Consider the following 26,714-nt stretch of genomic DNA (forward strand, 5'->3'; position numbering starts at 1 on the left):
TGTACATTTATTTACATATACGTTTGTTTGTATTTGTGTAATTTGTGTGAAAGTACAAAAAGAATTATGAAAAATACCAGCGTTACAATTCACTTGATCTTGACCTTTGAACTACTTTACAAAGAATACCCCATACAATTTTATTTAACTTAAGACTTTTAAATTTTGAGTGGCGAGTGTTGATATTTAATATTTATATATATTTATGAGCTAATTAAACTGTTCTTTGATCATGAAACTGTATGATATTCAGTAACCACATAAACTGATATTTAAATAATATAAAAATACATCGGGATCGGGATCCCACAGCAGACCATGTAGAGTGACAATTTGTGTAAATACTTTGAAACACGTATTAACACATGTACATTTAATGATTTATTTTCAAGATTTCAACTTAATAACAAGTATTTATTTGAAGGTTTGGAATCATATTTTTTATTGACAGACTCTATCGCAATATTATACTATGTATGGATGTTTTTGTGCATTTATGGACTCATGCTAATTATTATATGTACTTTTATCAAATACTTTTATAAGGTAGAGATACATGTAACACATTGTTTAAATAACGCATTTTCTGCACGTTTTATACTTTTACAAACATGACTCTTTATATCAAGGCACAGAAATTCCATCAAAACTTTTACATTAATTTTCAATGAGGTCACCATTTCTGAAGAACCAAATTCAAAGATTTGCCATTAAGAATCAAGTACAAACTGGTAATAAACAGTTAAAAACAAAAGTTATTTATGATAGCAACAATTTGTTTTCTTCCTATCTAAGTTTTTAAAAAGTAGCATAATGGATATAATATACTTTTTTTAGTTTCATTCAAACTATTTTTTTATCGTGTCACAAATACTAAACGTGGGAGGTAATTACATCCACACGTCGTTTAGACAAAACAATTGCGGTCTTCTTAAATCCCATTTGATATAATTACATCAGACAAGTTTTTATTAACCATCTTAATGCACTTTCTAATTATTTGTGGGGTCTCTTTTAGGAGCGTTTTACTTGTAGGTATGGCCTAACACTCAGTTCAATATTACTTTTAAAAGAATGCCAATTTAATTTCAAATCAAGAATTCCATGCTATCATCTCAATAGCTTTCGTCAAGGATTCTTACAAAAGATTGATATTGTATTTGAATAAGCACAGACACCGCATTAAGAGTCTGGGAGTCTCTGATAAATTTTAAGTGCATCAGACAAAGACGTAAAGAAATGATTTTATTAGCCTTAGAAAAAGGGAAATAAACTTATTGAAACTACATTTTCGTAGCAGTTCTTGGACGTTGATGGAAACAAAAGTGTCAGAGATAATTGATTTCCTGTTAAAATGTTTTTTACTTAAAATCGACATTAAAAAGAATAATACGCAAGGCAGATACGTATGGACAAAGAGTACGTCTCAATTGGTCTCCAAAATCAGTCCAAATTGTGTACGCTTTACAATGATTATATATATGACAGTATTGGTTCTGAAATTTTCAATCTGTTTTACGCATATTTATGATAACAAATTCAAGTATGTAGAAACGACCTCAAAAATAGAGAATTCTAGTTTATAACGCAAATTTCCTCTGTCAAAAAAGAAGAATCCAAGATTGAAGTGCGGATCAGAATGTATGATTACGGAACATTGTAAAGGAATTGAAGTTTGTTGTGGTATTCTTTGTCGTCTGTAGAATGAAAGTTTCTACCAAGGTACCTCGGTCAACGGTTCTTTCTACCAATGTCATCGATATAAAAAGGTATTTAATATTATCTGTTTCCTTATAGATAGACCAGTATATTGCTCTTTCATAAAATGGATATTAATTTGCATTTAAAGTTGCTGATATTAATATCTTACACCTGCTTTTCTTGTAAATATTACCATTAATTGTTTTTAAACTTTTCAAACTTTAAAGTACCAAGATAATAAATATTTCTTACAAATATTACCATACTTTGCTTTCAAACATCTCAAACGTTAGAGTACAAAGATAACTAATATTTCAAGAGTCAGTATCAACAAAATACATGATTGCTTTACCTTAAATACCATTCCATACAGTAAGATTAATATTCTTTGAGAAATAAAAACGATTGCGTTTTTGAAAAAAAGAAATACTACATGTATTATGTGAATAATCATATATTTTGCTGAAAATCTCTCTGATTGTAAACAAATTAAATTATGTACAAATAAAGTGATATTTAAAAAATTATAAATGACTTAATTTAGTCTAATTTTAAAGAGAAAAACTTTCATGAAGTTTTTTTTGCAAGTTAGAAAACCCATATAAATGCCATTTTTTGTCTAAATGTGCAGACAGAAATTTCGAATGACCCGACAAAATATAGCTAGTGATCCAAATCAAGTAGATTTTCGGTTAGCACTTTGTATACAGTGATCTAGTGTTAATTCAGTGAACGACTGTTGGTTTTGCATCGATGATCGTTGGTTTTGCATCGGAGCCAGTTGATTTTGCAAACGAGTCTGTTGGTTTTGTATTTCAGTATGTTTTTAAATTAGTTGTTAGTTTTCCATTATCGTCTTTTTTACCCTTTTCGCTGCACATAGTATATTAAGACATTATCTGAAAAAAGAATTCCACTATAACAGACAATGTGTTCATAAATAAGTTTTCTATTAAGATAATATTGGCTTTGTTTTAAAAAATACAGCAAATGGTGAATAAATAACCTTTCTCCATTATCAAACATCACTTAGCAATTGCTTTAGGTTTAAGTTATCAATGATTAAAGTACATAAAAAAGTTTTTAGCCGTCAATTCATATCAATTATATTTATGCATTTAATCATAGGTTTATCTTAACGTTTTTACCACAGTAACTTAATTCTGTAAATTCTTGGATCCACGCCTTGCATGGGTGTTGTGTTGTTTGTAAAATCCTGTGCACTGACAACCGTTATACATGTAACATGACTCAGGTGACTCAAAATATCCCTTTAAATTGTAGGACAACCGGATTATATACTGGGGGTAGATAGCGCTTTGCAGCCACAGTTTGCAATTTGGTCAGAAAATACATATTTTGCTCTGAAACCCAGTCAAAAGATGTATAATTTAATTATTATTTAGCTCTTTGGTCCAAAGTCTTCTCATCCCAATATAAACATGTTCAATTTCATGACATCTAAGGTAGGATTCTTCTCTGGTTTCTGACTACATGAAATATTCAAGGTATATTTGCTTATATGTCTTATATATTTAAATGAAAGAAATTTTAAAGACCATTTTTTTTTCTTTCCTCGTCACAATTGTACAAATTTAAATAGAAATGGTAAACTGCGTTCGAAAACTAACGGGGACTATATATTTTTGGCGGAATGTTTGCGTATGAAAATATCTTCTCTTCAAAATTATTATAGAACAATGAATTTAGTTATTATTACAAAATGAAAGACTTGAAGAAATTTTCAAATGTAACTTAAATTAATACTAAGAAACTAAAGTTTTAAAATACATCAAATAAATAAGATTTTTCGCACAAACTAGAACTACGTTGGCTTTTAAATGCTTCGAATCCAAGTACAGATTTGAGCCAAAAAATTGTAAAAAGTGTAATTTCTCTCTTAGTAAACGGTCAAAACTTTTTGTTTTTGTATCATTTTGTATCTTTATGTGACAACTTTACTACCGTATATGTGAAAATGAGAAATATTTAAATATAAGAAACAAATAAAAATAACTAATAAATCTTAAAAATTTAAAAAAAATAGAGAAAATTCGGATCAGCCAAAATCCATTTTTTGCTAAACTAATTTTGTCAATTTGGTAATATCATCTAATACATGTAGGCCCTACACAGTAGTATCTTTTTATGCAAAAAGAAAAAAAATCAATCTTTTGAAAAACAAGTAGGGATCGCTTGATTGGAAACAGTATTTTTTATTCTTAATGTCCAGGGAAAAGGTAATGACATTGAACTGACCTTGCCTCTAATATTTAACGGTTAATCTCATTGATACCATCACTTAGTGATTTTTTTCTTTTGATTCCATGAAAATTTAATTAATTTTTAAATGCAAGAAATGTGAGAAGAATCCTACCCTAAATCTCTGTGTTTCAATATCATAGGTAACCAATATATACACGAATTGACCAGCTCAGGATACACTGTACTGAGGATAGACATGATGACTGAGGACTTAGAATGGAACCATGTTGAATACAATTTCACAGTAGTGGACAGCTCAACTAAGTATCAACTTCACATAGTTTGTCGGGATTCTTGCGATTATGGTATTTGATCTGTTGAACTTTCATGACACTTTATGATATATATTTTATACAGAATTTCTATACTGCATATCAATTTATCACGTTCAATTTCAAGAACCATTGAAATATGCACGTATATACATCATGTGTTTGTTTTATATTGATGCAAGACAGTTGAATAATGAAATTTAATTAAGTATCTGTCAACTAACGGAGAATGCATGATCAGCTAAAAAAGATTTAATTGCATTCACTAAAAATACTCTATTTCCATACGCTTTATAGACAGTCTGTGGTTGAGTGATACTGCTCTGTTTTGTACATTTGACGAGGACAATGACAACTGGAAACAAAGAGACTGCGCTGTGGACCACAGGGGAGGGTGGTGGTACTCATGGGATGCATACTGTACTGAGGGGAATCTAAATGGAATGTACCCAGATAACCTTCCTAATGAAAAACATGGAATCTTCTTTTTCAACTGGCGTGACTGGAGACCCATGTGATATATCCGAATGATGATTCGTCAACCTTGAACCAATTTTTTTTTATGCCGAGTAATTTTGCTAGAAACTTGATTATTTTGGGTGTGATAAAAATAATTTAATTTCTTAATTTCAGTTCAAGTATTGTTCAATCTTAATGGTACCATTGATGCAAAATGTAAAACCTGAGGTTTTGATATTTTGCGTTGTTACATTTTTACGTTGAGATCAACGCATGCAATAGCGCAAAATCTCATAACTCATTTTTGGATTATACCATATTCCGTTAAAACTTACTTGTAAAATCATGTTTTCATGTCCAACGCAGAATGAATAATGTGAAAAGGTCAAAATTTGATATCCCAAAATGTATATACAATTTTTTTTCGTGAGAATTTACGCATGTTTTTTTACATTTAGCGTCAAAGTTGGGATGGAATATGGTTAATCATCTCTACAATCTTATCTCACAAACCGCGAGTGCATATATAAAAATAAAGTTTTCTTTATGTAAATTTGGCTTATCATAAGTATTCATAAATTACCTATTACGTTTAATATTTATCACAAGGCAAAGATTATTGAACACAATTTCACTTTTCTTTGTTGCTTAAAAATGATAAATTTTAAGTAGTGCTTTGTTTTAGTTTTCGTTTCGAATCTTTATTTTAGGACTTGACTTCATATATTTTGCTTTCTGCAAAAGTCACTTACCTGATAAAACTAGAATATTCAAAGGAAAGCTTGTATTGTCTGCTTTGTACCTTCATTAAATATCTAAACGAATCCAGGATGGTTACTGTCTAATTTACTATTAGTGTGAAAGTTCATGCATTTTGTCTGCAAAGAAATTTTGACACTTACCTACTTTCAAATACAATGACTAAAAAGTGTGGAATGGATGGGAGATTTGAACATGACCATGAAGAGGGGAAACAGGTATTATGCTTGTATGTTGCAATATAGATCAATTTTTACATGCATAAGCGGCTGGTTATCGAAAAAGAAAATTTAACGGCAATGTTTACTATTAAATGTAGCGGTAATTTAACCCTTTTTTGAAGCGGTAATTATAATTATGTAGCGGTTATGAAAATTTTGATGATACGCACCCCTTTTTACTACGGGCATAAAACAAAGTGCATTACCAAAGTATTTTTGTAAGCATTTAAACACTATGAAATTCAATGAAGAACATTTTACAATTGCGTTCTGATATTTTATACAGTTTATAAGTTTGCATTTAAGGGAAATGTTGATGACACTGTTATAAGAGCTAAAGTCTGGATTCGGAGTGACCTTATGTATTTTCCTATTATTAGTAATCCTAAAGAAGCCTTTACCTACCTGCAACATTTTTCTCTCTTTTCTATCAAAAAGTTCTCATCAAATAATGCATTGAAAAATGAAAACACAAAATCAAGTATAATTAAATCAATGGTGCCAACCTTACTTTTAGAATCATTCTTAATTTGTCACTGTCGTGTCAGTAAAATTACTAGAAAATGTAATGTTTCAATTCACTTCGATAAAAAAATATTTTGAGCAAGATTTTTTTTTCAGCTTTGGTGAAAGTATAAAAATATCAATAAGGATACAATGTTACAATATTCATTATAAACCAAAAAACACCATCTAAGTTAGCATTGATTTTTTTTAAAATCACAATGGACAAGCCGGGCTTATCCCATTGATCTTCCTTACTTAAAAGAGAAGTCGAATTCCCCTGTTATTAATCTCACAATAAATGTCTTACAAACATTCTTTTTTCAAAGCAGAAGATAATTGCCAAACCTATTATCATTATTCGCCAGTTTAAAAAATCCCCGTGATATTTGCATATATGCACTAGACTGCAACAATCATTAGACACTAGCGGATAGGACAAAGTGTTCAAAGCAATTATTATTCGTAAGTGTAAAAAGTAATGGTGATATTTGTATATATATGTACTAGACTGCAAATATCATTAGACACTGTTTTACAGGACAAAGTGTTGCAAATATTTGCAAAGGGCGTCTACATCTATTTTCTATGAGAGCTAAATATGGAAACGGAAATAATGATCAAAATATGTAATTTTTTCAGTAAAGTCTAAAACATTAATTAGAATCTCTATGTAAGAGGTATTTGATTTTCCAGATATATATATTCGACATCTCAAAGAGAGGTTCAGTTCTTAATCAGAATTTGTCTCAGGTTTCTTGTGGAATTATTTCTCTGAACAATGCTTATGTATGTGTTGATATTAATTTTAAAATTTTCTCCATTATCTTTAAAACAAATTAATGAACACAAATTCAGATATGTAGAATCGTCAATAAAAATTCAGCATTCTTACGTTTATCGCGAATTTCGCCTGTCAAGAAAATGGACTCCCATATTATGGGATGGATCAGAATGCATTATAACAGGAAATTGTAAAGGGATTGAAATTTGCGATGGTATTCTTTGCCGTCTCTGGAATGGTACTTTTTTCCGGCATACACCTGTCGACGCCTCTCCTGACAAATGTCATCGGTATTGTAAGGTAATTCTATTACAACTGTCTACTTATTCCAATTTATCTGATGATTTAAAATTTTCCTAAAGTAGGCATATGTTGAAATATTCTCCTGTTTTTTTGGTGTGTTAGTTACCTTTGGAGACATGGAACGAAAATTAGACTCAACAATTTACGACGGTGACTCATTATGGTAGGTACTAGCACATTACTGATAATTTCATTTCAACTGTTTGATAATGTTTACAGCCCGATTAAAGGATAATAAAGTGAATGTTTATCAAAAATCTTCATAAAGTTCAAACACACCATGTGTTAATTTTTCAGCAACAACAGAAATTGAATCTACATCCAGCGTTGCCCTATCAACCACAATACTAACTGATACAAAAAGCAACGGCATCTCTTCATCCAATACACCGACAGACATTGCAACTAGCAGTTTGCCTTCATCCAATACTATGACAGACCTGACAACTAGCAGTTTGCCTTCATCCAATACTATGACAGACCTGAAAACTAGCAGTTTGCCTTCATCCAATACTATGACAGACCTGAAAACTAGCAGTTTGCCTTCATCCAGTACTATGACAGACATGACAACAACGATCGGTATCTCTACAACACTAACGCTATCGAAATCGACAACCACTATCACAGGTAATGTAAATACATTAGATTAACTTTATATATAATTCCTCAGATTATAATTATCATTCAGTTTTATATTAAATCTGTTTTACTAGTATAGAGTTTAATTTGAAACATAGAATGTTTATTTTTCTTCAAAAAGTATAGAAAAGAATCGTATTCATTTATTCAAAATGTCATTTATTTCAAATTTACGTAAGATCTTATTCGATATGTATCTAAAATGATTCATCATTTTAAAACAGTACCTGTAAAACTATCATTGTTCTTCCTAATGATCATTAACCGTCACGATAACTTATTCGGTAAAGCACCTGTTTGTAATGGGTAGACCGTACGTTCAAATCACTATACTAAAAAGATACACGTAACAACTCTTCCTTCGATAGACGCTCGGCATTTTGAAATGAAAGTTGCTGGTTTTTCGGATGAGACCTTAAAACCTGAGATTCTTTATCATGCAAATGCCTAACTTGACACGTCACGTTATATACGTTGGCACGAATCCATTTTTATAAGAAGGAATGGTAATTAACAATAAACTCACATGACTAAAACATATGACATGACTTACCTGGTAATATGTCTTTAGCACTAATAAGTTCAAGTGAGTTTTTTATGCGACATAAAAATCCTATTTATCAGTTGTTAATTAACAATAAGAATAAGAATTGAACTTATTTATGAGATAACAGGTTACACTTTTCATTCCAGAGAATCCAACTGAAACATGTGTGACACAGCGCCAGTTTCAAGATGGAAAGAATGTAGATATCCCTTGTTTTAATGACACTTACCTCTGGATTGTAAGTTATTTTGGAAGTCATGTGCAGGCATTTATAAATGTAACAGATCTACGAATTGATTTTTTGGGGGGTGGGGGGAACTGGGTGGTATGATAGAGACGGGGTCAGAATGTCTTACTGAGTGAAAAAATCTCGTGCACAAAAACAGATGCAGTACACTTTCCACGTGATAATTGAACGTAAAAATGAAACTTTAAAGAAAGAAAAATTTGAACTTTGCTTAGAGGTAATATAATCGATGATGCTACACGACGATTAGATTTTGCTCCATACATGTCGTCACGGCGTGAGAAGTTTAACCAACACTGGGGATTAGAATTTCAACAAGGGCTTTGGATACTTTCGTACTAGATATTCTGGTTTATTAAAAAAAATGAGAAAATTTGTGGGGAAAGGGCTGCTTCGAGGGGTAATGTAGTTACAGCTATATGTACCTGATTCGAGTCATTTAGCAATAAGCCAGGGATAAGATTATTTTATTTTTCAAATTAAAGTCAAAATCCAAGGTAAAGTAAGGTTTGTCGTACTTTTCGAGATTAATTTTTCACTCATTCAGATAGAGACGTCACCATATACAGTTGAGGGTCATTCTCCAATGGCAAAACAGATTATAGGGTCTTAAAATTCATTGGGTGAAAATTTTTTCAAAGTGCGTTAAATTTGTGACCAAATTAACGCACTTTGAACAAATAAAATTTCTTTTCAAAGTGCATTAATATTGACCATATTAATGCACTTTGAAAAATGTGCACGGCTTGGTCAATATTCTTGCAAATCTTAGGTATGATGAATAATTGAACTTGTTTGATAACTCTTTGGTGATGAGGTCACTTCAGGATGTGAAAGTGGGTGATTTTGATTTTTCATACTTTGAAAATTCTTTCTCTCTTAAATGTTTTAATGTACTTAATTTTTTTCTGTTTACATGCATTTTATGTAAACATTTTATGCAAATACTTGAATTTGTGTGTAATATTGGCATTGAAAATTGGGGCTTACCTTTGAGGGGGCTGGGTATATAAGAAATAAAGAGTTGGGCTGAGAGACCTTCTACTCGCCATTTCCTTGTTCTCAATGATGTTAAATGAGTACATGTAAGTTAAAGTTTTTCGTAAGTTATAATTATTACAGATTGATTCTCTTAATTACTAAAATCTAAGAGTCTATATTTTTTGTTTTATGGACATTTTTTTAAAGTGCGTTAAATGTCCCCATGGTAAAAAAAAATGTTTATGTACACTCTTAACGCACTTTGAAAAAAATTTTCAAAATGCGTCAAGTGTGTCCCAAATTTAACGCTTTTTGAAAAAAAAATTCAAAGTGCGTTGATTATATCCCAATTTTAACGAACTTTGTTTTGTTTTTTCAATGTGCGTAATTTTTTCAAAGTGCGTTGCCACATAGGGTCAAATATATCTTAGGTTTTAGATAGATATTAAGCATGGATAAAGGAACTTATGGTTCTAAAGCAACTGTTAGCAAATTAATATGTAATGGTGACGCACCAGCCTGTATGAAATGTGTAACATGAAGATAATAAACTCTGCATCATCAGCAAATTAAATAATACATTTAATTTGAGTATGAACTGATTTAATTTGATTATGAGCTGATCTTTCTGTATCTTGAATAAAATAAAAAATGCCATTGTCTGCGAACTTTTCAAATAGCTCTCTTAAGTATAGATATTTCATAAAATTCCGTAAGTGGTTCATATTGAAAAATAAACTGAACAAGGAAAGAATTGACATTGAACCATTAAAGAGTATATGTATGTGATTTGTCTAATTTTTTTACACTTGATATGAAATATACTGTATAGTTTAAAAATGATTTGATTGATCGACTGACATTGTTTAACACCAGGTCAGCAATATTTCGGTATGTATGTCGGTGGAATAGTTTAAAAATTAAATTTTGTTAAATTTAATGCGAAAAATACTTTTTCCTATAAATTTCATTGAGTTTAATATGAGATTTATAAGAAAAAAGTATTTTTTGCATAATTAAGATACCAGTTGTCGTTTTCCTTCTACTAGTGATTGAGCGTACATGTATATATTTTTATTCATTCCATGTTTCAGGTTATTCAAAGGAGAATAGATTGATCAGTTGATTTTTATAGAAATTGGACTGAATACGCAAATGGATTCGGATCTGTTAATTCTGAAATCTGGTTAGGTAGGTTTATAGCTGCGTATCCTTTAAATTCTGAAATCTGGTCGGGTAAGTTTATATCTGTGTATGCTTTGAATTTTCAAACCTGTTTATGTAAATTTATAGCTGTGTATCCTTTAAATTCTGAAATCTATTTGGGCGAGAATTCCTGCAGATCCGTTAAATTCTGAAATCTGGTTGCTGATTAAAATTACCTGATAATGCGTGAACTCTTAAAGCTGATAAGGTGAGTTAATAACTTCCGTAAACTCTGATTTATGTGAGCTTAAAACTACGGATGTCCTCACTCTGAAATCTTGTTAGGTGATAGGTGTCATTTCCTTTGATTTTAATTTCCCTGGGCTTCTGACAAGAAGAGGGGGTAGGGATAACGTATTTAAATTCTTTTTTTCTTCAAAATGCGTGTATTTCTGAATGATTTTCAGAAACATTCTTTTATATCAGTTTTTCAATCGCAGGCATAGATTTTTTTTCAATCATTTTTTTCAAAATCCTTTTTAAATGTAACTAAATAAACTTTTAATTTTTTTCTGAATTAAAACATTTGAAAAAGACAAATTTATTAAATTCTTTACACATTTTTTCTTATTTTTTTTTTTTGGTTCAAAGTATACTAAAAGGAAAAACTGAAGGAAAAAGAAACGCAGGGTAACATTGTATGCGATATTTTTTTGACCACATGACCAAAAAGAAGAGGGTACAGTTTGAGCTTTATTGTGCCCTAAAAATTCAATGTTCTTAAAAAGTTATAAAATTGGCTTTAACAATAGTTGAGAAGATGAATATGATAAATCATTAAAGAATATGGCATAAAGAAGGGCCTTTCTGGAAATATGACATCATTAATTTGGTATATTTCTAAGTTTAATGCATTAAAGCCCCAAAATGACTCATTTCTGTGCTAATTTTGCTTTAGAAAATTGTGTCTGCCACCGTCGCCCGCTTTAATTTTTGGATATATTATGTAAAATGCTATGAAAAATCACATATCTCAAAATCTCTCTGGGCGACGGTGGCAGAGTATGTTTTCTGAAAGAAAATTCCACTGAAAATTGATGTCTTCTGCAACTTCTTAAGTAAATGCGGGAAAATGCACAAGTTAATGACGTCACAATTAACATTTAGGAGGTCATATGAGAAAAACGATTTGTGTATTCTTACTGCAGGGAATTCTTATGATTCAGAAAGAATGAATTTTTATTTTTTATATCACTTTCATATTTTTGAAAAATATAGGGCTTAATTTGTATTGAAACCGTACCTTCTTCTTACGAAAAACTGGTCAGATGAGAATCTTTGTTACTATACACTAAAATCAGTGTTCAGAATTACTCAAACATGACATGCATGACGTCACGTAGGGAACTCACTTAAAAGCCAAAAATATCCTCAAATTGATAATGACAAGTTTGTTTACGATCTTCTTGTACCATTTAATGCACTTGAGGTATACACATTTAGGCCTTCCAACCAACTTTTTCAAGTTGCACATATGGCAAAAACCATTTGATACATAGATCTGTAGGTGCATGAAATTCTCAATTATTAAAATGATTATTAATAATTGATTAGTACGGTGTTGTGTTTTAAAGACAGATAACTCAAGAGTAAAAGCATCCAACAAAGTGCTGAATTATGAGTAATCGTTTCTAGATATGACACATATCCTGCTCCATTTGTTATTGTTTTGTACACAAATGGTTTCTTTATATTCTTCGGTACCCAAAAGGATTGACCAAAAACAATAAGAATGTCTTCATGCTAATTGAAATTAATAGAATCATCAATTAGTTATGTTATTCTTTTTACTGAGCACGAAGAAGATCGATCAAAAAGAAAAAATTAATCAGGTCGAAATTAAGAATGGGGTAGCTTTCATTTAATATTTTTATTTAAAATTTCATTTATTTACTATTGAGCAGTGTAGGTGCCTACATGATAAATAAGTTAAACATTTGTGCCAAATTTTAAAACCATTGGGTTCCGCTGACATTAAAGAAACAGTTGGAAAATGCTGAAACTTTACATACTTAAAAAAAACAGTTCTTGCACCCGCTGTAAACAAGTTTTGGTAATGTGTTATCGTTCTTTTCATCGAAACATAGCGGCAGTTGAAAGACCTTCAATTTTTTCAGTATTTATACAAGAAATATGCATTTCGTGCAATTTTGATACAGTAGAAGTAAGTTCCATTGAGTCTGACTTTTTTGTTGCCTAAGTAAGGATAAGGCAACAATAGGTTGCTGTGCAGATTTTTTTCCCATAGAACGTCCATAGAACATCATAGAGGGCGTTGAATGGCTTCCAATCAACGTTGACGATGACGTTGACGCGCAACAGAGCTACGTCAAGATCGTGTTATTCACCCTGCCATTTGTGTAATCACCACCTTACTATCACAAAACTGCTATTAATAGAGTAGAATATCATATTCCTAACATTCACCGTAAAACTGGCAGAATCCGATTGCTCGGCTAGGATTTTTGAACTGGCCAACTTTATGTTGGTTGTCATCTCATTGGCGCATGCGCACCGTTTCCTTTATTTTTTTTCGGTGTATTTACCCCCGGTCCCATGAAGCTTGGGTTTGTTGAGATTTTCTCGCGAACAATCACATTTACCCACTCGACTGGTCTCCTTAAAGTTCATTCTTTTTCTCGTTGAACATCCGTGGGACTGAATAGAAGACAGTGTTCAAAATACCCAAACTGGTCTCTCCCAAATAAAGTTTGCCTTGTTGAAATGGTTAAATGATAATGCTATTTTAAGGATAAACAAACTGATGAACTCCATGCAAAGGAGAATTAAAGATTGGCAGATGCGCGAAGTAGTCATTGAAGACACTATATTTCAATTTTCACTTTTGGAGGGTATCATTATAGTAGTTTCAAAAAATCATTAATTCTGAGATTAAATCCAAAAGGATTTTGGTTACATTTTCATAAAAAATTATTTTAAACAATAGATAGGAAAACTAGAAGGATAAAATAAAATTATTTCACCTTAAGGACAGATGATACAAACAATTTTTTTCTTTGAAAAAGATTTAATATCATGTCACAAGTTAAGAAAAGTGGGTGGTTCTTAGAATATTTTCTCCTAAGAACTTGAATATGAAAAAGACTTGGAAAATATTAGTAATATTTCAATGAAAAAACAAATATAGAAAAATCACATTCAGTAAAGGTTTACAGGTGAAAGCAAATTTCAGAATATGTTAACATGGTGCTAAAAGTGTAATATAAACTTAAGAAAAATATACCAAGTCTGGTGAATTTTATTAGGAAAAGCTAAATTATAAAAATCAGCCTATGTGATATTGCTAATTTTTTGTCATTTTGATCTTCCTCTTAAAATTCACCTGGCGTGGTGAACCACAGGAAAATGTGTATACATAAAAACAGTTTAACTATATAACCGAAGAAAGGCAACACTTTAATGAATATTTAGCTTATTATATGTACATATAAAAGTGTTATAACTGGTGCAATTCAATTGATTAAGATCAATTTTAATTTAACAGAGGAAAGTATCTCATGGCAGTTCATATAGTTCGCAGCAAATACTCTTAAAGGCGCCATGCATTCTAATTCATACACTAAGACTTGGATGTTTTCTTTTACACAAATATGTAAGGTGTTAAACTTCAAACGTGTATAAAAATTGTAAAGGATTTTAAACATTTATATAATTGTTACCTTTTTCTTTCTCAGTAGAAGTAACCATCTTTTTATTTATATGAAACGATGAAATTTGCCTACTATGTTTTGTTACACTTTTAAAAAAATTACACTTATAAAAGTCTTAATATTTCCAGTGTTGAAATAAGGGTATAAAAATCGAAGTTTGTCGATGAGATATTTGATAGGGCGGGATCAGCTAAATCTCTTTGCATTTGGGTTCGACAGAGACGGAAATTAATTCACTGCTAATAAAGAAAATTTAAGACAGAACAACAAAAATTTACAGTTATCCTTGGTATCCTTGGTCATAAATATTCATATTTTCTAAACATTAAAATATAGTGTATATATTGTAAAGAGACGTTAGTTAACATTTATTGCCTGTTGGCAAAATGCGTTTTGTCGACCCCTCCGACCTACATTGTAACTGTTTGGTTGTAACTGTTAACTGTCGAATCCGACACTTCGTATGTGTTGCCTCGAACTCAGTCATTAAATTTATGTATAAGAATGCCCGAGAGAAAGAAATCTGTCTCTATCACGTAGATGTTCCTTCGAAGAAGAGTGTGAGTACTAATAATTCCTTTATATGTATACTGTGAAATCAATGTTCGTGGGAGTTAATTTACGTTGATTTCGAGGTATGAAAAGACCCACAAATTCATGTCCACTACGAAATAAAGATTGTTACATTAATTACTACTCAACAATTCTTCATCCAAAAAAAATCAAATCCCCACGAAACAAGAGTTTTTCCTCAAATCACGAAAATATGTGATTTTAAAGTATTTGTTTGATGTATTTGTTAGAGTTACTTTTGTAGATGTTTGTTTCAAATCGCTTGACGTTTGTGGATTTCCTGCGTATCGTTAGACATCAATATTCCTACTTTTTTTTCTAAATTAAAATGTGTTTTTATCATTGGATTCTACTGACAGCAAAGATACATTTTGAAAACGCTAAAAATTGACTTGCGTATAAACAGTTAGATATCTCGGACCTGTACTAAACAGGTTTCGGCAATGAGTTATCGTTCATAACATCGAACCCTAGCGGCAGTTGAAATTCCCACTAAGTGTTTGGAGATTAAAAAATCAATATGATTGATCGATTGATTGTAAATTAATCAACGTCTCTCTCAAGTACTTTTTCACTCATAACGCCACCAATTGCCAGTGGAAAGCTACAAATTTTGTCCAATACTCGGCACTCATAATTGGGGCCATTGAGCAGGGAGGGGTTTTTGTTTCGTGCCAGAACCTACTTCGACATGGAACTTCGGTTTATGCGAAAGACCGGTCTCCACGTCTTACAATGGACCCGGGGCTCGAATCCGCTACGCAAGGATTCACTCCTTACTTCTTGACTCTAGAGCAGACGCTATAACCACTGACCACGCAGTCGACTAAAATGTCTATATGAACATCTATATAAATTGGCAATAATGTGTTTTAAATAACAAATATTAAACTAGTTCAGAGATTTATTTAAATGTAAAACTTATTGCAGTCATATATTTTTGTGTATGATTAAAAGTGTTATAATGTGTACTAAAATTCAGCCGTTAAAATTCGATCCATTATTCTTAGAAGCGGCCATATCAAATGCAAATCATGCCCTACAACATTATAGGTAACCAGTATATACATGAACTATCCAGTTTTGGATACTCCATCCTGAGAGTGGATTTGATGGATCAAACCATGGACTGGAGATGTGTGGAATACAATTTCTCAGTAGAGAATAGTGCATTTAAGTATAGACTTAACATAACATGCAGGGAAGGGTGTGATATTGGTAATTATATTCTTTATGAATTATTCTAGTCATTCTTGATCGTTTGAAAATAGTCTTTTATTCATTTGTTTTCTTTTCTGAATCAGATCTGTTAAAATTACACATACATATATGTATCTTTTTACAATATACAAGTACTCTTTAGTTCGACAATTGCAAAATGTCGAAAAGTGTTTCCTTTTAAGAAAACCCTTTGCAGATACAATAAATTCTAAAATATGGTTTGATAAAATTATTTACATGTAAGTAATTTTAAAATGTTTTATAGACAGCCTGTGGACTGGTCTTTTTTCTACTTACGACGAAGATAATGATAACTGGGCTCAAAGAGATTGTGCAGAGGACTTCAGTGGCGGATGGTGGTACTCAGCGGACGCATACTGTACGGAAGGAAATCTTAATGGAATGTACACCACTGATGGAAGCAAAAAGAATGAAAAGCGCGGAATCTTCTTTTTTCATTGGCATATGTATGAACCGCTAACATTCGCCAGAATGATGGTTCGACAACCCTGAATGTTTGAGCAGATAGTTCTTACAATTCAAGTGATCCTTGTCATAAATTGTAGAATTGAAAATCCATATTAGAACAATTTAATCTATATACTTATTAATATTTTACGAATTACGGATTAAGTATTGTCATTAAAAATTGTTTTAAAAAATCGTACATTTCTGTTTTATGGAGACATTTTTCCATGGATTTAATAAAAAAAAACTTGAATTATCCAAAGGGCTTCAGGACAATCTGATGGATTTTTAACCTGGCATTGCTGGAAGCAAAGTCCTGGCTATATACATCATGCTCGACAGCCTTACTATAAATAGCACAGTGTAGAAAAGTAAACGAAAAGCCAAAGAGCGTAAAAATTAAGCAGACGCTTCCGATAAACAAAATAGTTCCATTGCGGGACGATGCTTAAACAAATATTTTTAACATCTCAATCTTTGGAAATGTTAATGCTCAATTATATTTTTGCTTGAACATTAAATTTAGAAGAGGAATTAGATATTTCCTTTATTAGGGTAATTGTGATATAACAATTTGTGCACATACGCTGTTGAATGCATATTGTAAGCGAATAGCGCGGGCTTTTCGACACGTTGAAATTGTTGAAGAATTTCCCTTCCTCGATATTATGTTAGTGGTTATTCTCTTTTTTGATTCTTAACAAATTTATTGTTTTCTGAACTGGAATTTTAAGAATTAATATGAATGCGTTATGCCTGAAGTCGCTCGACAAAGTACATGTATCGGTGTTTCTACAAGTAGTTTGCGATAAAGTATTGTTTGCTTGAAACTAAAAGAATGTCTCCAAAATATTGCATTATTTTTACTATTCCAAGACTGTTTTTTTAATTAAATTAATTATAATAAATAAGAAAAATATTCTCATTGAATAGAAAATATGCGATAATTCCTTGGAAATATAATTTATTAAATTTTAGAATAATAACATATCTGCACATGCATGTTATATTATTACATGGTATTCTGAAATTATTTCTTACCATGTAAATTATATCTTATAACTGAGGTGTCTTTTTTAAAAAGCTAAAACGTTAAAAAAGAGCAGCGAATATTATTTTGTCCTTTCTAATACAGACAGTAAATAATTTCGAACAAAAATCCTAATTATAATGATTGTTAATATTTTGTGTAGAGGTGATTTAAATGAAGAATATTTTCAGAAATAGCTATTTAGCCTTTGCTTCGAAACTTTAAAAATTAGATATTTATCAATTTCATACAGGTGGTTTCCCAGAGGACAAGAAATGAATATTTTTACTGATAAATACAGGCGTGTAGTATCGTTTTAAAGGGAAAAAAGGAAAATTGTCAAAATTCGAGAATCCTATTCCTTGGGAACTTACGATCACATTGCGATTTTAATCAATACATTGCCAAATTACCGTAATTTTGATATGCTACACCATAATGAAGAGACAATCTAATTAAAATCAGACCATCCATTTTGTTATTTGTAAATCCGTCGCTCATGACAAATACCCGGTAAATTAATGAAGAGCAAAATGAAAAGTTTAATTTAGTTTTTGATTGCAAAGAGTTTATCAATTTTTAAATGTACATTTTCCATCATAGTGACATTCCTAACCACCCTAATACTATCATCTTCGCTAGCCAAGGGTTTTCGGTCGGCCCCGCTCCCCATAAGCCCTTGGCCGATATGCACAGTCTGTAAAACGTCAAACAGTGGAGAGTTATTATAGCCGTCCATGGACCAATGAAAATACTGCGAATTAAACTCTAAATTCATGTTTGTTTGGATTGAAGACTGCTACAAAAACATCGTTTTACACATATGGTATAAAAAAAATCTAAGTCCTGAATCTCTGGACGCCCTTGACCATAAAACATTGTATTCAAGGCTTCCAACATGCTGAAATATGCGCTTTATCTCTACCTTCCCCTCACCCAGCGTGACCATCTTGCTTGGGCGACATTACCGGAATCCCTTGATTTTGAAGCTACCAGGTATTATGCTGGAAAAAAGAGACATACACAAGTTTTTTTTGATTTTTTTATGCATTGCAAAATGTAATGTACAAGGACACAAAATCGCATTATTTAACTTAGACTACATGTTTTACAAATATCCAAAATCTGTAAATAAATCACACACTTTTTGACAGCCCTGCTATAGAATAATAGAAGAGTAAGGAGTTAAAAAAGGTCGCATAACTTAATAGTTTCCTAAATTTTCGTTCTTTTTATATTCTTTAATTGTCAGCAACATCAATATCATTATTTTGCAAGAAAGAAAACTTTTTGAAATATGACTGCGACTATAGAGTCAGCTTCTAATCTAAAAAATACATATGATTACAATTAACAAAGGGCAAGAGTTCTAGGTATTACCAAGTAAATCATTATAAGAGACACAAATAATATAAAAATGATTTTTCTATTAATTAAATGCAGAAAAATCTTTGGTAAGTTTGTATGTGTGAGTACGTGTATTTACAGCCTAAAACTATAATGAAACAAAATGATATTGAATAGACTGAAGAATTCTTACACTGGAAGATTTAATATTCAAATTTGATTTGATATCTAAATTAATAGTAAACTTAACAACCTTTCAAACTAATTTTACAAATACGAGTAGAGTTATTCCTCTTTTTATATTACATAGTGTGATATCTAAATATCATACAAATAATTAAACTCTGATTGTTACGAACAATTTGATTGGAAAAATTATTCAATAATTTGTGCTGTCTACCTCCTAATAATTCAATACATGTGACGTTACATTTAATACCTGTTAGAGGCCTTTTAAACAAAAAAATTACTCTTATATTACTCTTTAACTTATTTTGATTGTTTGTTTGTTTGTTTGTTTAACGTTTCTCTCGAGAATCTTTCACCCATACATGTAGAGACTCCACCACTTTCTGGCGGAGAGCTGTAAATTTTGTCCTACTCGGCACTCAGGGCCATTGAGGGATCTTTTTCGTGCTAGCACCTACTGCGACCTGGATTTATACATGTACGGTCTCGTCAGAGGTACTGGTCTCCAAGTCCCACAGTAGATTCGAACCCGTGACGTAAGGTTCAGCTCCTTACACGGCAAGTCTACAAAAACAAAATTAAGAGTTTTTAGCAGTGTAAGATAAAATTAAAATCTAAAAATATTTCCCGCTCCTTTTTCTTAAATTCCAACTAGACAGGTCTTTTTAAAGTATTTGCTGAAAGTTTTGGAGAAAATTTAAAGAGGAAAATAGTCCAAGTATAAAGGGACAGAAAGAAGAAAAACAGAGACATAACAAAGAGTGAACCTATACCCTTAGTGAACAATGTAAATAAAGTGTTTCATTTTTGCGTAAAACTAGAAATGGAGATGATAACGCAAAGTGATAGATCTGGAAAATCTACAAACCATATAAATCTATGAACAGAGCTTAAGACATGGTCCCAGTGATGGGATCAGGGTCTTCAAAGAAGAGAAAACTTTCGGGAAATTTATTACCCTGCCTAAAGTCCTATTTATTGACGAGGTATACGGAAAGCTCTTTTGTCAAATTTTGTATAAATACAGATTGAAGCAAAATGATAATAACAAACCAGGGAATATTTAGATTTTTTTTAAACTAAAAAGTATCCTATATGAAGGGAAAGAAAACCTCGAGTTTTGTCAAACTAATAGTTTTCTTACATACTGTGAAGTAATACTACTAAAATATTTGTCCACGCTGTTTAAATCAATAAATGGGAAACAGTGGTGTCAAATTTGTTTGTAAATGGCAACAACTAATTTATGCAAGTAAAATTGTCCATACGTAAATAGGCTAAATATGGAGAACTAACTGATTAATTCGTGAAAAGGTTTGGATTAATGAATAATTCAGTCTGATAGCAAATATTTTGGGGGAAGTATGAAACACGGTGAAATATTAAAGTTTATTCATTCCCATACATCAAACATTTTAGTTAAAAAAAATTAATCAAATGCCACTTACTAACACAAAAACTGCTATTAATATAGAAGAATATCAGTCATTACATTCACCCAAACCTAAACTGAAAGAAATCGGTTGCGCGATATTGGGTTTTTGGGCTGGTTAAATTCTCACTGGCGCATATGCGTCGTTTCCCTATTTTTTTTTGTCGGTTTGGTTACCCCCCTGGCCCTATGTAGCCAGGGTTTGCCAAGATATTCTCGGAAAAAAATCATATTTACCACCTCAACTTGTCTGATTCAACTCTTTCCTTTTCTTATTGAAGATCTGTGGGACTGAGTTCATGAAAGGGTTCGAAATACCGTAGCTAGCTACTTTCAACTAAGGTACATGTATGCCTTGTTGAAAGGTTTGAATAGCATCCCCATTCGAAGGATAAACACTCTGATGAACTCTATGCAAAAGAGAATCAAAGCTGTGACAGATGCACGATGGAGAAATTGAAGATAATGAGAATTTTCAATTAACACTATGGGGGTATCGTCATTTGAGTTACCCCAAACTTTATGACAAACGAGATGACTAACGTTTCAATTGCCAACTTTTCTGATGCAGCAATATACCTGTATACGGGGTTTGTATCTCTCATTTGATTCGATAAGCAAGAACCTATGAACAATTTTCAAAAGAGGTTTGTTATTGACAATCAAGACTTAGTTGCTGAAACAAGAATATCAACAGTCGCATATAAAGTCATCATTTCGTAAGTTTTATGGCCGATACAATGACCTTGTCAGCAACTACAATTTATCATTAAGTCAAATGCTGACTAATGTTTTTCATACTTTTTATTAGGCCATTATTTACACTCTGTATTGTCGTCGGATTTTTTCCGTTACTTCCCAACCATGAAAAGAGCACACAGCGGTTGTGACCGGTGGGCAAGGGCGGCTCACTCCTCCATGGTACCTGATCCCACCTCTGATGTTTTGAGGTCCCTGTTTGGTCTGCTCCTATTTTGTATGATTAATGGACTTTTGAGCTTGAATAGTATTCGTTATATGCATGTATAAAGCAAAATCAAATGGGTTAGTACACTTCTTTATGATTTTAAACCTTAGATAGGAATGTTGGTTTACCCTGCATTTCCTTTTTTTTTTGTTTCACATGTTTCAGTATGTGTATTTAAAGATTACAGATGCATACACTATTCTGATTATTTACACCTCATTCCTTAAAGATAAATAAACCTTAATTTTAATATATCTTGAACACTGTGGAAAATGGAGACCGGTCTTTCGTATAAGACCTATAAACTCAGGTCCCCTGTCGCAGTAGGTGTTGGCAAGAAACATATCCCTCACTGCTCCATGGCCCTTAGTGCCGAGTATAGGACAAAATTTGCAGCTCTCCACCGGCTAGTGGTGGCGTCTCCATATGAGTGAAAATTTCTCGAGGGGGATGTTAAACAACATACAAATCAACAAGACAACAGGCTTGGAAACCCAATATTAACCAAATTATGTAGGGGACAGGAATGCTGTTTCTACGAAAATTGTTTGATTAAAACCGTTGCTTAATATTCCAAAAAACTTCTTCTTTTTAATAGAGACATAAACTTACAGACCTAGAAGGACAAAATGTATGAATTTCAAGAATACTAGTAAAAGAACATTTGAAGTTTGGTTATATGTTAACAAGTTAATATTTTTATTGACTGCATATGAATAACCAAAGAATGATCATCAATTTAATATCTTGTCAATAATGAAGTCAATGTGTTATTTGAATAAGAATTGCTCAGACAAATGTTCATACACTTTTATTTTTATTTTGAAAAATAAAAAAAAAGAGACTTGATACATGTAAAGAGTAACACACTTTAATTTATAACTATAATAAAGCATCTTTTATCAAATGATTCGTGAATATTATTATGACGTAAAATGTAGAGAAATCATGCTGTCTGTTTATTTGTCTATTTAATGTCCCTTTCGAGAGTTTTTTTTTACTCAGACTGACTTGCAGATGGAGGTTTGCAAAATTTAGTTTTGTACTCGGCACTCAGAGCCATTGAGCAGAGAGAGGGAGAGAGAGAGAGAGAGAGAGAGAGAGAGAGATCTTCTTGGCGTCAGTAACTACTGCGACAGAGAACTCAGTTTATATATATCAGTTTGTATCTGAAGAGGCGGTCTCCACATCCTATGACGCAAGGATCAACTCTTTACTCTATGGCTCCAGAGTTTACGTTCTAACCATTGTGTTTTACACGTACGCGAGTAATCATTGTAGGAAGCATACGACAGATCCGTCCGGTCGATTGGGGAATATTTACCCCATCTTACCTGATCCCACCTCTTCTAATTATGTTTTAGGCATCAGCACCATTATGACTAAATAAAATAGATTCCTCTTCAATGCAAAATTATTTTAAAAAGTTTCAGACATTGTAAGTAAATTATTCTTCCAAGCCTCTCATTGACTAAATGGTCAATGAGCACCACCGTTTCATTTCGGGAATCAAATGCCTGTTTTATTAAATCAATACTTAGTCAGTCAATCAGTATTTATAAAATCAATGCTTTGATAAATATGTGAAGTAATTCTTCTGTTTTTCCAATAAAATTGAACGTCTAAGAACGATCACAAGCTACACTTACCACAAAATTTCAACATTTCTTATCTACTTGCATTCTGCTTTTAAAATATGCTAGCAATTGTTGTAATCTTAACTGGAAAAATTGTGTGAATTTCGCTGATATGTTCGGTTTTCTTTTTTAAAAATCCTTATTGTCTGCCATAGTTTGTAGGATTCCATAAAAAAAGACACACTATGATTTTTTAAAAAATAACTTTAGATATGTGCGGTTACTGATTTCTGGAAATTTCTGTATTGCTGACAGGCCAGGGATAGACCATATAAAAATCAGAGAAAGGGCTTGAATTATATTTCTGTATAAATACTACTATCATGGTAGCATACAAACCACAATATAACTATATATGAGCTAGTATTTAAAAAAAAACATCGTCTTTTGGAAATGAATTTGTGATAAAGATTGATAATAATGTGTCCGATATAAATACGCCAAACGATATTCCTCATCAATTTAATTCGATGTTGTGAGCGTAATGAAAACTTTTTTCTGTTTAAAGTGCGTGCTATAATCTTTATCCCTATGATATTACTGCAACGAATCTGAAGTTCCTATTAGTGCCAGTGTCAATGTGTATTGTATGTCTATTAATTTGATTTTTTTTTATCTCTTGATAACTTGATAGGGAATTTTTAGCAATTCATGACAAATTATCACGATAATTTTTGTATAGTTCGGATGCACTTTGATTTCGGTCGCAGCACCCGACAAACTTCCTTATTATGATTTTGAATGAAAAGAAAATGTGTATAGGAATAAATTTATGTTGCATAGTGATTATAAAAGTCTACGTACTTTTGTTTTCAAATGTCCCAATTTGATCAAGTACCACGTGATATGAAAAAAACCTAGAGCTTCCAAATGAAATTTTTAGTCGTCTATGTGTATTTTCCATTTCTCTTTTTGCAAACATGACAGTTTAGATTCCTTAAATTCTTTTAGTTGCTAATTAATTTAAGATTGGTCCTTGTTTGATCATCTTTTGCATTATAAAAATTATGCTACTCATGAATGATCCATAGCTCAAGGCCAGGACTATTTAAGGAGAGATTCTCTCCATGAGTCGGCTGGCAAACATTTAAAGTCATATTATGAGCACATCTCCGTTTTATGTCTTCAAAAAAAAAAGCATACATTAATGTTTGGCTTGTTTCATCATCGACTGTTTGTACACTCTAATTTTTAACCTTTTAATTCCAATTATCTGTCCATAAGTCTGCATCCCTTGACCACATGGAAGCGCAAGGAGTCTAAAACATTAATGCAGAAAATAAAAGTTGAAAAGCAATTTATTAATCATTCTTATCACCTTCATTACCTGAATACGGAGTTTATACCCGGTATCTCTCAGTTGATTCGATACGCAAGGGCATGCTCTACGTATGTACAATTTCTAAAACGAGGTAAGTTGTTGACAAACAAGCTATTGAAATAAGAATACCAGCAGCTTCGTTTAAAGTCATCATTTCGTACATGTACAAATATACTCAAATTTCAGCAAATATAATCTATCATTGACTCAAATGCTGACTGACGTTTTTCATACTTAAAACGTATTTTACCAAGCCATTTTACACCATAAAAATGTGAGAGTAGTGCATTTGAATATTCAGGACTACTGTACAACAAGATACATTAGCAAAATCTACTTTTAAAAAAAAGCAGTGATAAATATTAATATATAGTTGTGATGATTTCAATTTTTTATCGTCATCAAGTTATTTTCAACAGTCTAGTGTAGAATCACATATTTTCGTGGGGTCAAATTTTCGTGGTTTGAGAAAAATCTTTGTTCGTGGGGATTCGATTTCGTGGATAAATAATTGTTGAGTATTTATCCATGTTTTAATTTACATTTCGTAGCGGTCATAAATTAGTGGGTCTCTTGATACCTCGAAAACAACGAAAATAAAACCCCTACTAAAATTTGTAATTTCATAGTATTCAAAGTCAAAATTTTGCGAAATTTATGGTAAAAGCAATAACTTGTCAGCAAATGCAATACCTATGAACGTCGAATGTTGGCTAACGTTTTTCATAAAAACTGTAAGACCTGTATTAACACACTATGTTGTCTACGAAATTTTCCGTATTCCCAATCACGACAAAGAGCATACTCTAAGTGTGACCGATAGACAGTGAATGCTTATTCCTTCATGGGACCTGATCCAACCTCTGCGGTCAAAAGAGGTCCGTATTTGCTCTAAATCTGCCCACAATTTCTATCGCTTCAATACACTTGTGAGCTTAATAGCCATTAGTTACATGTGGCTCAATTTCATATACTACATTTGTATTTTAATGTTTAAGAATTTGAGGATTTATTCATTTGCCATGGCTATTACGGGATTTTTGTCAAGGACATGTATACATAAAAAATAAATGGGTGGACTTCTTCATGATGAACCTAATTAAACTGAAAAGCTGATTTTACTTTGCCACGATATATTATTATAGCAGAGGTTAAGGAATATCTTTAGATACACATCGTTGATATGCAAAAAAAAAATTTTGGTTAGTTCCTATCTTTTAAGAAAATTTGCACATAAAAGAAATCTGCTTCAGCAAAAATCTTTAAATGAAATAGACTGCTTAAATGAAATGTAAAACAATTATGATGATAATACTAGTAAATATATGAAAATATTTTCGAAAATAAACCATTGATTGTAACCTTTTTTAAGTGTTTCCTAGTGGCATTTTGTGTTTTTCTAAGAGCAAAAGTTAATTATTTCATGAGAGCAAGCATCAATCCAATTCAAATATACACATTGATTTTGCTGCAGGTTTGACCTTATATTTCACAGCTGGTTGCAAGTTCATTGGTTTTCAAAATTGTTGTTTGTGTTGTACATTGCATTGTAGATCTGTATTCAACAAGATTTTCAAATAAGTTACTAGTAAATGTATATCAAATGTTGATTAGATACTGGAAAGAACTGAACATTAATCAATTATACTCATTTTATTCAGATAATGTGAATCATTTTAGTTTCGGGAAAAGGGTTTAATATTTATATTTCTGGGCGATCAAATATTTACTTATTATCGTAATTAACTCGTTAATACAAACACAGATTTCATTAAATAGGTTTATTTTAAAAATAATGGTTAATAAGGACAGTCGTTATTGAAGGAGTCTAGCCAAAATCTCCAATATTTGTCCCAAGGGAATATTACGATTCCACAATACGTTAAAGTGACATAATAAAACGCTACTCCTATATATTAGAAAGACATTGTTTTGAAAATTGATAGTTATACAAAATGACATAATTT

At 31.6% G+C, this 26,714-nt stretch overlaps 2 protein-coding genes across 2 annotated transcripts; both read left to right on the plus strand.

The window, feature by feature from the left end:
- The first annotated feature begins 2,324 nt into the window (after positions 1 to 2,324).
- On the plus strand, positions 2,325 to 4,784 carry LOC134236650 (fibroleukin-like). The gene is made up of 3 exons (XM_062718824.1): positions 2,325 to 2,403; positions 4,107 to 4,271; positions 4,536 to 4,784. The coding sequence occupies exons 1-3, from the start codon at positions 2,325 to 2,327 to the stop codon at positions 4,754 to 4,756; spliced, it is 465 nt and encodes a 154-aa protein (XP_062574808.1). The 3' UTR covers positions 4,757 to 4,784.
- Positions 4,785 to 7,384: 2,600 nt separating this feature from the next.
- LOC134236651 (uncharacterized) lies at positions 7,385 to 16,869 on the plus strand. Its single transcript, XM_062718825.1, has 5 exons — positions 7,385 to 7,418; positions 7,566 to 7,898; positions 8,604 to 8,695; positions 16,146 to 16,353; positions 16,622 to 16,869. Exons 1-5 carry the CDS (start codon positions 7,385 to 7,387, stop codon positions 16,867 to 16,869), a joined length of 915 nt encoding a protein of 304 aa, XP_062574809.1.
- The last annotated feature ends 9,845 nt before the right edge of the window (positions 16,870 to 26,714 follow it).

This window comes from Saccostrea cucullata, unplaced genomic scaffold, assembly GCF_032062105.1.
Source record: "Saccostrea cucullata isolate Sc308-1 unplaced genomic scaffold, CSIRO_AGI_Scuc_v1 ctg443, whole genome shotgun sequence".
Lineage (NCBI taxonomy): Eukaryota > Metazoa > Mollusca > Bivalvia > Ostreida > Ostreidae > Saccostrea > Saccostrea cuccullata.

Bases quoted from the DNA above. Each gene is read 5' to 3' on its own strand.
- LOC134236650 (XM_062718824.1), top strand. From the start codon at position 2,325: ATGTGCAGACAGAAATTTCGAATGACCCGACAAAATATAGCTAGTGAT. The intron at 2,404-4,106 runs GTATACAGTGAT...TCAATATCATAG, and splicing joins AGATTTTCGGTTAGCACTTT to GTAACCAATATATACACGAA. The intron at 4,272-4,535 runs GTATTTGATCTG...TACGCTTTATAG, and splicing joins TCGGGATTCTTGCGATTATG to ACAGTCTGTGGTTGAGTGAT.
- LOC134236651 (XM_062718825.1), top strand. From the start codon at position 7,385: ATGGAACGAAAATTAGACTCAACAATTTACGACG. The intron at 7,419-7,565 runs GTGACTCATTAT...TTAATTTTTCAG, and splicing joins AGACTCAACAATTTACGACG to CAACAACAGAAATTGAATCT. The intron at 16,354-16,621 runs GTAATTATATTC...AATGTTTTATAG, and splicing joins CAGGGAAGGGTGTGATATTG to ACAGCCTGTGGACTGGTCTT.